Below are 13,811 nucleotides of genomic sequence, written 5' to 3' on the forward strand. Positions count from 1 at the left end.
TCTCGTTGTCGCCACCATGGCGGAGGTGAGCTGTGACACACAGGCCTAACTCCATCTGCATTACTTCCTATCACCCCCCCACTCTCTTCGCCTTGTCCTCTCTAGATCGTTAACTCTCCTCCTCCTGCTTTATATCCCTTTTTTCCTTCCTCACCTTCCCTATCCCATAAATCCTCTCCACCTCCAGCCGACCAAGAAGACAAGCAAGCCACTTTATGGGCCCGGGACAAGAAGACAATAACACATATCTAGTTCTGCTGCTGCCGCACACACACACACACACACACACACACACAACACACACAAAGACAACAAAAGGAGATCAATACCGTCAGACCCAAAAACAAATGTGGCATTATTTCAGCACAAACACAAAAGCATGTAACAACTGCCATGAATCCTTTCTAAAGGGGAATAAACCTGGAAGGGTTCACAACACGAGGAAAACTGGATCATGATGTACAGAATGGGATATGTATTTTATCCAAAAAGAAATATGGTAATGGTTTAATTTCATTTGAACATGCATCAGATTACAATTGAATGCATCACATAATCAGTTCACAGTTCCACATGTCCAAAAGGAGTAGGAAGAAGCAAAGCTTATTAAATCCTACCCCTCCATCTGGTACTTTTACAATCAGTAACTGTTACATTTGTTCACTTCCTGCTTTCCTAATATAGTTTAAGTTATTTTTTTTTATTAATTTTTTTTTTGTCCCGTACCGAAGTACGAGGTGATATGACCATACAATGACATAATGGGTATTATCACATACTACAGTGTTAATTGGCCCTGTACCCTAGAAACCGCCCATGAATGATACGGGAAAAGGCCGAAATGATACTGTGTCAATGCCCAGGGCAGTGATACTGATAAACTATAGAGTTTAACCATGTCAGTATCAGCCCCCGTAGCTGTCCAATCAGAGCGCGCTGCTCTGGTATCGTGCGCGTGAAACAACCAATCAGAGAACAGCACACGAGCGTTTGTTTTGCTGCCGTCTGTGCTCTGTCAACATGTCAGCGGTTGACACTCCCGGCGAAAGACAAATAGGGAAAATAGCAAACAGAATATTAGAAATGGAACGTTTTATCACCATTAATGAGGAGGACACTCTTGAAATGATCGAAAAAACTAAAAATGCAAATACAAATCGGAAAACCAAGGGCGACTGCAACTGCAAGAATGAACGAAGACTGGTAGAAAGTATTCCCCCGCCTGAGTTAGACAAATACGTGTCTATGTTTATTGTAACGTCATTGCCGACGCTATGGAAAGGACACGACTGTGATCGCTAACAAGCTTTTATTACACAACAATATTGACTACTGTCGGCCGTAACCACGCCGTTGCAACCACCGCCAGCAACGCAACAGTGCTTCCTCAACACGACACGCTCCCACCCCTGGTGCATTCACAGTCACGCGGAACAGTGATTCTCTCAAATCAAAATTCAACTCTCTGGCACGTTACATGATGGAAAAACGAAAGTACGTGATAATAAGCTCATGATTAAATAGTATGTGATAATAAGATCATCACATGGTTTGTCTGGTATCAGGCCCAGTATCATGCCCCCGCGTGCTAGCTAGAGTGCTACTGACACTTGGGGGCATGATACGGGGCCTGATACCAGACAAACCATGTGATAACCTCTAAATATTTATTTACCAACTAACTAAGGACTAATGCTTTCTTCACAGGAATAATTTTTTTTCTCATCAGAATTTTTTTTAATCAATTACCGATAATTAATTCTCTGTAAAAATATATTTTATAGAGAATAATTATAGTGTTACATGTAGAGAACAATGTGAAATAATTAATAAATGATGAATGAAATTGATAAATGAACATTGAACTGGATTTTTAGACAAGGATTTTTCTTGAAATCAATAGTGTTTCTCAAATGTTTTTTTTAGAATGCTAGCATGCTTGCCACTTCCTGCTTTCCTATATAATTTTAATTTTAATTTTAATTTTTTGTTTTTATGTCACGTACCAAAGTATGAAAGTGATATGACCATACAATGACATAATGGGTGCCATAATGTATTTTTAATCACACATTCTTGCTAATACTTGAAACTCCGCTCCATCGCTCCAGCATTTTTGATTAAAACCCACTACTGAGTTGGAGAAATAACACACAGCAGCGACAACAAGATGTCTGCTCTCGTCTGGATGGCCGTGTCTTCCAGCATGGGACCAGTCCAGTCCTTAGGTAAAAAAAAAATGCTAACGTAAAACAAGCATCTTCTTGAGGAACACAAAGGCAGTGTTCTTATCAACAATTACGTCTCCATTCAAGGTCAAAGCAAGGTTAAATGTTCGTAGGTGAGTTGAGTTTTAGCACCGTAACCGATACTACTTCCAACAGTATTAAAACTTGGTACTCTTGTGTTGCCAGCCATTTTGATGATAATGACTTTGTGTGGCGTTATTTTCAGCGGGTGGTAAAAGTATATATATACTGTACAAGCTGTATACTGTAAAGTACATCTGGTTTCATTTCTACTGTAATGTCCCTTGAGAAGATATACTTGAATAAAATGATCGCCACACATAAACAAAAACAATAATACATCCCAGATGTTGACTGCGGGTCAACACATTTGTGTCTTCATAGCAAAACAGGAAGACACAACACTAAAAAAAACACAACACTAAAAAACACAACAAGTAACGCCAAAGGATTATAAGAACCGGGATCAATAGACCGCCACGCTAGCAGCTCCTTTTGTTGGCATTTTAACACAGAAATCACTTTTCCTTCTGTCGGATCTCGTCACACATGTCAATAAACCTCCGTCAGTAGTTATTTTCATCAAAGATTATACACATCATCGCTCTCACATTTGTTTTTGACTCAGGTTCGATTATCATTGAGCAGAAAGAAATTGTAATAAAACATGTATCATCAGCTCCAATAAAAAAATGATAGATTTGATTTATTTCATCCAAAGCAATTATGAGCGTTTTAGGGCAATTGAGGCAGAGCGAACTAAAGAATGTCATTGCATGGACGACTTGCAATTCTTTGAATCCTTTGAATACCCGAATTCCCTGAATTGAATTTTCCCTGAAAAGTAACCAACATGATGTTCTCTGCTAAAATACAGCAGATGAGATGGATATCATTCAGATGAAAACACTTGAAATTAACACATGTCCATTTATCCATCCATCCATTTTCCTACGCTTATCCGGGTCCGGGTCGCAAGGGGCAGCAGTCTTAGTAGAGAAGCCCAGACTTTCCGGTCCCCGGCCACCTCCTCCAGGTCCACCGGGAGGACAACAAGGCGTTCCCAGGCCAGCTGTGAGACATAGTCCCTCCAGCGTGTCCTAGGTCTGCCTTTTCCCGGCTGGGCATGCCCAGAACACCTCACCAGGGAGGCGTCCGGGAGGCATCCGCTCTACTCTGAGCCCCTCTCGGAGGGCAAAGCTCTCAATTTACCGGTCGATCTATGGTCATTAGTTTTGGGTCATGACCGAAAGAATGAGATCGTGGATACAGGCGGCTGAAATGAGTTTCCTCCGTAGGGTAGCTGGACTCACCCTAAGATATATATATATATATATATATATATACCCTATATATATACTATACTATATACTATACTATACTATACTATATATATACTATATATAGGGTATATATACCCTAAGATATAGTTAAAAATGACAAAGACGAATACGGCAGATGTGGAAAAACGTGCTGGACTTTAAAGCTACATTTATTGCAACGGCAGCTTTTGTTTTCCTCGTGTTTGTAACATGAGGGAGCTGGTTTGCAACCAAGTACGCATGATGTCCTTGGTTTGTGACCAGAATGGAAATAAATCATCAACTAAGGTCATGCGAGTGACGTGGGCTGAATTGCGCCAGCCAGTGCACCGTGAATCACTTGCCATATTCGGGGCAGGAAAGACAGGAAGTGATTTACATAAGCCTTGGCCTTTGCTCCCAAGCCAAACAAGGTCGGAGAGGAGAGTACTACATTGTATATTGGCTTTCTGAAGCAACATCCAAACACAAAAATAGTAAAGCCAAAACAACGTAACGCAGGGGTCTCAAACATGCGGCCCGCGGGCCAAATGGGCCCGCAGGACACTAGTTTGAGGCCCGCGCAAGTTTGATATGGATGCTGTATGGTATCATGTACCCAGAAAAAATTATTACGTTTGATTAATGTTCATGTTAAAAGGTTAAATAACTGTTAATAGTTATCTTCCCTATCCATGTGGAAGTGGTAAGTTTTTGGCTATTTAAGTTTAAAGGAAATAACTTGAAAGCTACCGTTTAGGTCGCTAGCTCTCTAGTTTGCGAGTTAGCATGTGTCTCAAGACCCTGCAGTTGCGCAATATGTTGTAAATAAAAAGAGTATAAATGTGACTATAGTCGTGTTTTGTCATGTCTACAGGGCTCTAATAATGCTTTGTTCATTTTAATCTGAAAAAAAATAATTTGTCTACCCACCAACTATATGTGGTTTCTTAAGTTTTTATTATTTGCCGTTTTATTATTATTATTATTATATTTATTTATTCCTGATTGATTGATTTTCTTTATTCTTGATTTGTTTATTTATTTTTCATCTTATTTTGTGCAGAAAAATAAAAATTAAGATATTTGAGAACAGTAGAATATTTTATCAGAGTTTTTATTGTAGAAAATCGTGTATTTTTCTGTTTTTAATAAATGCGTTTTTTTTTTTTTTGAAAACCTGATGCGGCCCAAAGACATCTGGGATAAGCTCCAGCGCCCCCCGCGACCCTCATGAGGAAAAGCGTTAGAAAATGAATGAATGAATGAATAAATATCAACTATTCATAAGGAGTAAAAGCTACTGTGTCTTGTGATGATAGTAAAAAGGGAAAAGAAAAACAAGTTGTTCCTCCCTTTAGGGGAAATGCAGCATACATTACTGTTACATACATACTACATACATACATACATACACATTAGAACCCCGCAGGAACTATTCCCAACTGCAAAATAATAAATACGGGAAACAGTCAGAACTACACGGCAACGCGGTTCAGATCCAGGCTGCATGGATGGCTACGTGGTTTATTTATTATTTCCTATACGTCCTCCCGTACATGATTACCACAATACATCCACATGCTATCCCGAGTGCAAGCCCTATCCTACCATATGCTTCATTAATCCAAACTCACCATTACGTAACTGTGCTAAATGCTAACAAGAGTGGAAGGGCACGACCACCCCCTTTCCTGTGTCTCCTGCATGCATGGAAGTGTGTGTGTGTGTGTGTGCTCTGTCGTGCACGTGCACGAGTATAAAAAAGAAAAAGAGAAACTGTGACGGGAAAAAGAAAATGGGTTTACATGAATGGTTGTAGAGCTGCAGCGCTTGTAATCCTTCATATCTGCATTTTGTACGCTGTGCGCTGCATTAGGCAGCAAAATGGACACTTTCTCCCCGAAGCATGTCTTATTTAGCATATATTTATGCTTGTGGGTATGCATGTGTATCCATGGTTGTTGGAGACTACATTTGGAAGCACACACACACACACAAACACACACAAACACATAAGCTTTACATGACTGGCCCCATTTGACATACAGTAAAGTCTCGTTATATCAATATTCTCGGGAGTCGGAAAAAATATCGATATAACCGGACTATCGATATATCCGATCCTGCGCCGAACTGCATTAAAAGTCAACATTTATTATTTTCATAACGCACTCTTGCAATAGTGACTCTGAGTAAATATTCAATAATGCACTCGACATTCTTCTATACATATGTTCTATACACACGAGAGAAACCACGAACGCCAGCATGTACATATGAAAAACAGTGATTATTGCAAGCGATAAAAAGATATCTGAATACAACACAATTAAATACATGTATGGAAAACAAAAACTGCAACATTTACATTACTTATTCTGCAATACTTGAAAAAAATCTCGCTTCACAACTCCAATTTATACCTGCTTTTATCCCTTTTGATGTTTACTAGTATTGTAGATTGACTTATCATATTAATCTTTAAGATACAAGTGTATAGATTTATTTCAAACAACAAGAGATTGCTTCTTTGATCAAGCAATACCGTAAGTTTACTTTCATAATTTATCAGTAAAGCTAGTGCCAAGAATATTGAACATATCTGAAAACACTAAGTCTATTCACTGAATCTTCCCTCTAAATTATACAAATATTTACTCCTTTACTTCAAAAGATTGTTTAATACTTACCTCATATTAATTACCTGTAATCCTCTAATTACCGTCCGTCGGTGGAAAAGCCAAAACGGTGTTAGCCGAAAATCAAACAATACGCTGTTTACAGATTTCGCTAATGGTGGTATTGAAATCCTTAAGCAAATATTGATTCAGCTTTAAGCTGCTTTTGTATCGATATAAGCAGACCAAATTGGCTGGCGGGAGATGAAAAGGGCATCGTAGTAACCGGATTATCGTAACAACCGGGTATCTTACTAACCGGAACTAATTATATCATAAAAGACGAGAAATTTGCCGGGAAATGAAAATAGTATCGTAATAAGCAGTATCGATATCGATATAACGAGACTTTACTGTATGCAAAATAAGAGTTTACTTGCAATAACAGCAACTTTGCCGTCAATAGTGTTACCTTACCTGACCCCCCGGGGGTGTCAGGCCTTTGTGCATCAGCAGTAGCCGGATACCCAATTAAGACCTTTACCTCTCAAAACCGCGACATAGCGTAACAAACAAACAAACAAACGCAGCTCAAGGTGGCGCACAAAATGCATCAACGAACAGAACCTGAATGCTTCCGTCTCGGGGGACGTTCTTTACACACTGTCAGCAGCCGCTTGCAACGAGGGGGATTTTCAGGGAACATATGTCAGCTTGTCGCTGTGATTCAAGAAAAAAAAAAAAAAAAAAAATGAAATGAACCTACAGCAGCTATACCTCAAAAAAAGCCTTCGGGGCTGTCGGTTGTCTGCCGTGCACACATGAGCACACACGTCATTGGCTGAGTAATGCTGTGGGCATATGAACGGGTCATGCAGGGCCACTCACTGACATCTCAAAGTAAGTAGGCGATGGATTTGGGCCTTTAAGACCAAAGTCCAAAGACTAAAGTCCACCGTTATGGCTTTAAACCGAATGCTGAGTTGCAACACTTATATGTGGTTCAGCGTTTATTGCAAAGGGTTAACAGAGCTGGACAAAACTGGAGGGACAAAGAAAGCAATTCCTCGTAGCTGCCTTCTGTCTCCCTCCCTCCACTGACATCCTTGTCCTCCCGTTGCTATGGCTACCCCTTTTCAAATCCCATGTCACCTGCCTGCTGTCCGCCAGACACATAGCGATGTGACACTGACACACGAGGTGAAGGAGCGAGAGAAAGAAAAAGAGAGAGAGAAAGAAAGAGGGGTTGCCCATCGGCTTTTTTTTGTTTTTTTGTTTTGGTTTCAAATCCTTAGAAGAGATATGTTAGCACACATGTTAGCATGCCAACACGAGATAATCATATGATTCAAAACCGTGTTGACAGATGCTAAATGCTAACACAAATGTTCAGTTGTCATGGTAATGGTTTTAGTCCAGGAGAAGAAAAAGCTTCATCCCAAAACGACTGAAGTGCGTATGGCAACTCGGACGCCGCAGTGTGTATGTACATACTTTGGGTGTGGGACAGGAAGCGGTAGAGAGGCGGGATGTGGCCTGAGCGCGAGGCGACTCTGAGGGCGTGGTGCTGAGAGAGGCCGTATCCCTGGGCAACACCTGGACACCCCGTGAGATGATGGAGTCTGGGATCTGAAAACACACACACGTGTATATTTACATAAGTATAGTACACACATATGGATGTACACACACATGCACACACATATGGATATGGCAAAATAGCATTGTTGTAGTATGAGGGGTGGGGGGGGGGGTCTTACCCACATGTACTTGTGACTGGGATGTTATCCTGTCAAAGAGGATGGCATGATGGGAATGGAGTTAAAGGATGCCACACGTTGAGGACTAACATGTAAACACACAAGACACACACAGGTACACTAAATGATGCAGACACATGATGAATTTATGTTCACAGATGCACCGCATATATCATCATATATATGTTAATGGATTATTTATAGCTTAACTTCAAGCCATTCAAACATTTATCGATGTTAATGATAATGTACACATTTGACGGAGGAGACAGATGAAAAAGAGCAAATCTATTATTTAAAGTGCTTATTTGTAGCTTTGTGTAAGAACACATGTTCAATATTGTCATTAACTGCATTTTTTTTAACCTGACAAGACCAAAGGCATCACAAGAGCCATTTGGGCCCATTTCCACCAAATTAAAACCCACTCAGAGCCACAAAACCTGTTTGACCAAAACAATGTATGTAACGCTACATACATAGGATGAAGAGTCTTGAACCAGTCATGATGTGCTATATATATCACTATATTGACACTTACTATGGTACCCATTATGTCATTGGATGCTCATATCACCTCCTACTTCGGTACGTGACAAAAATAAAATAAAAAAATAAATAAAAAAAAAGAAAAAAATCCAAAAAATAAAAAACGTATAGTTTAAGTTTTTTATTATTATATTACAAATAAAAAACTTAAAAAAACAAAAAAAAAAACGGATGGAGCATGTGTTAACTGATAATAATAATAAAAAACATATAGTTTAAGTTTTTTATTATATTATATTACTAATAAAAAACTTATAGTTTAAGTTTTTTGTTATTATTTATTTATTTAATTAATTTATTTTTTACATTTTATTTTTGTCACAAGATGATATGACCATACAATGACATAATGGGTACCATAGTAACTGTATTGACAAACAGTTGAAAAGTTGAAAAACATGAAAGTTGAATAAACATGAAAAAATGTTAAAAGGAAAAATTATTTCATGTGAGCAGCATAAAATTGACCTTTCATACTATTGTGAAAAACCACAAAAGAATAAATAGTTTTTGTGGAAAATTAGGTTGCGTTAAAACATGTTAAGTAACTGTCAATACAGTTACCATAGTAACTGTATTGTTGAACAAATGTAACAGTTACTGATTGTAAAAGTACCAGATGGAGGGGTAGGATTTAATAAGCTTTGCTTCTTCCTACTCCTTTTGGACATGTGGAACTGTGAACTGATTATGGGATGCATTCAATTGTAATCTGATGCATGTTCAAATGAAATAAAACCATTAGCATTAATTACCATTACGATCTATAGTGCAAAATGTGTTATGCAGCTAAGCAGTTGGCGTTCCATTGCACTGTTGTTGATGTGTTCATGTCACAATAAAGTTATAAAAGAACGGCAGACTCTACGCTGTGCCGCCATCTGTCGTCATAACAGAGCGCCGTGTTGTGCCATGATGCATTAATTAGATTAAAATATTTAGCATAATTAATGATATAAACTCATCACACGCTATTTCCCTCAGTGTCATTTATACCTTGGCGGCTATGGATGCTGCGGTAATGTGGGAGGAGGAGCTGTCCTCTGTGGACGCCACGCCGCTGTCCTTTTTCTCCTCGTCCTCCTCTTCGCACTGCACGCCCTTGTCCTCCGTCTGACGCCGTGGCGAACTGTTGGGTGGCGGCGAGAGAGGCGGCGGCGGCGACGGCAGGTCCTCCAGCTCGTCCGCCGCCTCCTTTACTTTCACCACGGCGTCACGCAGGAGGTCGATGGCGTGGGGCAGCGCCGGCAGGATGAACTGGAAGCATTCCTGTCATGGACACAACAAACCATTCAAACTCTATCAACATGGAAGCAATTATGGGATTGGTCATTTCCTACAAACGTACATAAAAGTTATTATCTATCAATTTTTGTCACATTTGAGCATATTGTTTCCTTTCTGCAATCTGTGCTTTGCTTTCTGGTTGCTGACTTTATGTGTCAGTATGCCGTCGGCTGCTCCGCCATGCTAAACACTCCATTCTCCTCTCTCCTCAGAGAAAAGCTAATCTGTGAAATTATTTATCTTCCTGTATATTTTAAGCACCGAAAAAGATACATTATTAATCAAGCCAAAGCTTCACTGTATCCACACAACTCGCAAATGAGTTTGCAACACCGCCATTTGTCTTCTAAGCAGTCTGGATTAAAAATATGACCTTGATTCCTGACTCCTTCTTCCGTCCCTGCAAGTCTTGAATTGTCATTTTATCCACAGTACCTAATACTAATACTCTTTGCTTTTAAGATTCTCTTACTGGTTTTTAAATGTCCGGCACGGGTCTTTTAATAATAATAATAATAATTCATTCATTCATTTTCTACCGCTTTTCCTCACGAGAGTCGCGGGGGGTGCTGGAGCCTATTCCAGCTGTCTTCAGGCAAGAGGCGGGGTACACCCTGGACTGGTCGCCGGCCAATCACAGGGCACATATAGACAAACAACCATTCACACTCACATTCATACCTATGGACAATTTGGAGTCGCCAATTAACCTAGTATGTTTTTGGAATGTGGGAGGAAACCGGAGTGCACGGGGAGAACATGCAAACTCCACACAGAGATGGCCGAGGGTGGAATTGAACCCTGGTCACCTAGCTGTGAGGTCTGCGCGCTAACCACTAGACTGCCGTGCTGCCCTATTGGGAGCAGTGCTGGTAAAATAGGACTAAAAAGATAAAAACATATGATAAGTTTAAAAATATTAGTTAAAAGCCTGATTAAAAAGGTGTGTCTTTAATCTTTTTTTTTTTTTTTTATAAATTTTTTGTGTGTGTGTCTAGTATGGACGGTGGGAGGGAGGGGCTTTCTTAGTATTTGTTTTTCCTTTTAATCGTAGTAATTGTTTTTAATTCTGTAACACACTTTGTGTTGCATGTCTTTGCAGGAAAAGTGCAATACAAATAAAGTTTATTTGATTTTGATTTGTGTACTGCCTGCATTGCATGCTGGGGTATCTCTGGGTACCTCTGCTCTGTCCTGGAGGGGAGTAACTGTCAAGAACACTAAAGAGAAGCATCCTAGATATACTCCTCGTGAAGTCAATGCAGGACCGAGTAAGAAGAAGAAGAAGAATGAAAGTGAAGGTGATGATGAAGAAGAGGACCTCTGCATGACAGACAGCGCCCACTAAGAAAGACGGGACACAAAGCGAGAAGACAATTTACGCCATTAAGGGGCGAACTCTAACGATGATACAGTTTGGTTCGTTTGACAAGTGTTAGCTCTCCGTTACGGAATCAAGTACGATGATTCTGATGGCTAATGCATGAGCACACACACTAGTGACCGAGTCTGATGTGTGATATTATTCATGTGATTGCTTCTGCCCGTCTATAATGAATGACAACCACCACCTAGCATAAGAGCGATAAAAATAAACAAAACACTTGAAATAATCCATAAAGTCAAATTCCACGGAACACGTGTGATATTGACGTTAGGGATGCTATGTAATTTGCAATAATAATAATTTGTAATTTGGCGATATCTCTCAATATCAGAGAATATAAACATAGCTCCGCCCATCTGTGTCTGCGATGAGGGGAGGATCTCTTGAGTGGGTCATGGGGTAACTGATTAATAGCGATAGTAAACATCGATCGGGAAGACGCGAGCGTATAACGTATAGTTTAAGTTTTTTATTATTATATTACTAATAAAAAAAAATCATTAGTAAAAAACGGGTGGGGCATGGGGTAACTGATAATAATAAAAAAAAACATGTAGTTTAAGTTTTTTTTTTATATTTTATTACTAATAAAAAACTTATAGTTTAAGTTTTTTTGTTCTTATGTATGTATTTATTTATATATATATTTATTTATAAATTTATTTTTATATATATATATATTTATTTATTTATGTAGTTATTTATTTATTTATTTTTGTCACATACCGAAGTACGAGGTGATATGACCATCCAATGACATAATGGGTACCATAGTAACTGTATTGACAATAAACATGAAAAGTTGAAAAACATGACAGTTGAATAAACATGAAAAATTATTTCATGTGAGCGGCATAAAATTGACCTTTCATACTATTGTGAAAAACACACAAAAAGAATAAATAATTTTTTGGAAAATTAGGTTGCGGAAAAACATGTTAAGTAACTGTCAATACAGTTGCCATAGTAACTAGTACAAGAAATAAAAAAAAACATAAATAAATAAAAAATTTAAAAAAACATTAACTATATTAGGAAAGCAGGAAGTGAACAAATGTAACAGTTACTGATTGTAAAAGTACCAGATGGAGGGGTAGGATTTAATAAGCTTTGCTTCTTCCTACTCCTTTTGGACATGTGGAACTGTGAACTGATTATGGGATGCACTCAATTGTAATCTGATTCATGTTCAAATGAAATTTGTACAATGAGACAAAGACAGATTTGGTCATCACCGCGAAGCACGGAGAAAAAAAAAATCAAAAATAAATCTGAGCGCATGGAATCAGACATTGAAACAAACACGCTCCCACGTGCGTGCAAACATCACACGCAGCACGAGCCCACACATGGACTGTGATCCACACTTTTTCCAAATACAGTCAATGAATCACTCCAATGAGTATACAAAGACACATATTCTATTTTTAAATCCATACGTATACTGTATAGCGTGTACATAGTATACACACACAATCTAGTAGGTTTGGGTGCAAAGATGTTCAGTATTCCGGGTTGGGAATGAGGTAAGTATATCTCGGGGTTCTGGAGTGAGGGAAGGTGGTAGGTGGAGGTCGATAAGTAGATTTGGCGATACCAGTCCACCCTTGATATTCACACTGCCAGAGAATAAGAACACGTAGCAGGAGGCATCGGTGTAATGGCCATGGTAGTGGTAATGGTTTTATTTCATTTGAACATGCATCAGATTACAATTGAATGCATCCCATAATCAGTTCACAGTTCCACATGTCCAAAAGGAGTAGGAAGAAGCAAAGCTTATTCAATCCTACCCCTCCATCTGGTACTTTTACAATCAGTAACTGTTACATTTGTTCACTTCCTGCTTTCCTAATATAGTTTAAGTTAAGAAGTATTGGATGACATTTTTAGGAAATTGGTTATTTTTAGCCTTATGCATTATTTTAGCTGTTTGAAGATGAACTATATCAGTAAGTTGAAGTATTTGTGATTTTAGAAATAAGGAGTTAGTATGTTCTCTGTAGGCGGCATTATGAATTATCCTTACTGACCTTTTTAAGATTGCTTTTATAGTTATTAGCCCATATTATAACACCTCCCTGGTGAGGTGTCCTGGGCATGCCCAGTCGGGTGACGCCCCCAGGGCAGATCTAGAACACGCTCGAAGGATTATGTCTCACAGCTGGCCTGGGAATGCCTTGGTGTCCTCCCGATCGGACCGGGAAGTCTGGGCTTCCCAACTGAGACTGCTCCCCCCCGATAAGTGGTGGAGAATGTACTTAACTGTTATTAAAAGCATGTTAAAGTCCCTTTTACACCTGAAGAATTATAGTATACTAAGAAAACTTGCAGTTACCAAACGTTACGTCTTGTGAAAGCATCGTCCTGCTGGAAAATGTTGAGTGAAATTACCCGTGAAACTTAAAGCCTCTGCTAGCACTCTTCTTTGCCAACAGATAGCACCATCACACCATTTTGTAGTAAAGTTATTGGAAAAACCATAAACAAAATTTCCATTCATTTTAATGCAATAAAAAGTAATCAACCTACCTGGGAGCCTTTCTTACTTCCTGGTAAGTTAATGATGAGCGTCTTGCCTCGGATACCGCATACAGGTCTGGAATACACAAACCCACAAGAAACATGGAAGCAGGAAGTGGACAAGAACACGCCAT

General features: G+C 39.1%; 1 protein-coding gene across 6 annotated transcripts in view; it reads right to left on the bottom strand.

The window, feature by feature from the left end:
• The window catches only part of gphnb (gephyrin b), a 190,504-nt gene that overhangs the window by 38,028 nt on the left and 138,665 nt on the right, over nucleotides 1–13,811 (bottom strand). For 5 of the 6 annotated variants that reach the window (XR_009119164.1, XR_009119165.1, XM_058046186.1 and 2 more), the window contains exons 8-10: nucleotides 13,687–13,753; nucleotides 9,477–9,749; nucleotides 7,666–7,800 (exon numbers count right to left, since the gene is read on the bottom strand). Coding sequence is in view for 3 of the 6 variants with exons in the window: in XM_058046186.1 (XP_057902169.1) it covers nucleotides 7,666–7,800; nucleotides 9,477–9,749; nucleotides 13,687–13,753 (475 nt within the window). In the remaining 3 variants the exon portion in view is untranslated. Of the gene's footprint in view, nucleotides 1–7,665; nucleotides 7,801–9,476; nucleotides 9,750–13,686; nucleotides 13,754–13,811 lie in introns of those variants that run through there. The other variant, XR_009119159.1, reaches the window with a different exon arrangement.

Source organism: Doryrhamphus excisus, chromosome 1, assembly GCF_030265055.1.
Source record: "Doryrhamphus excisus isolate RoL2022-K1 chromosome 1, RoL_Dexc_1.0, whole genome shotgun sequence".
Lineage (NCBI taxonomy): Eukaryota > Metazoa > Chordata > Actinopteri > Syngnathiformes > Syngnathidae > Doryrhamphus > Doryrhamphus excisus.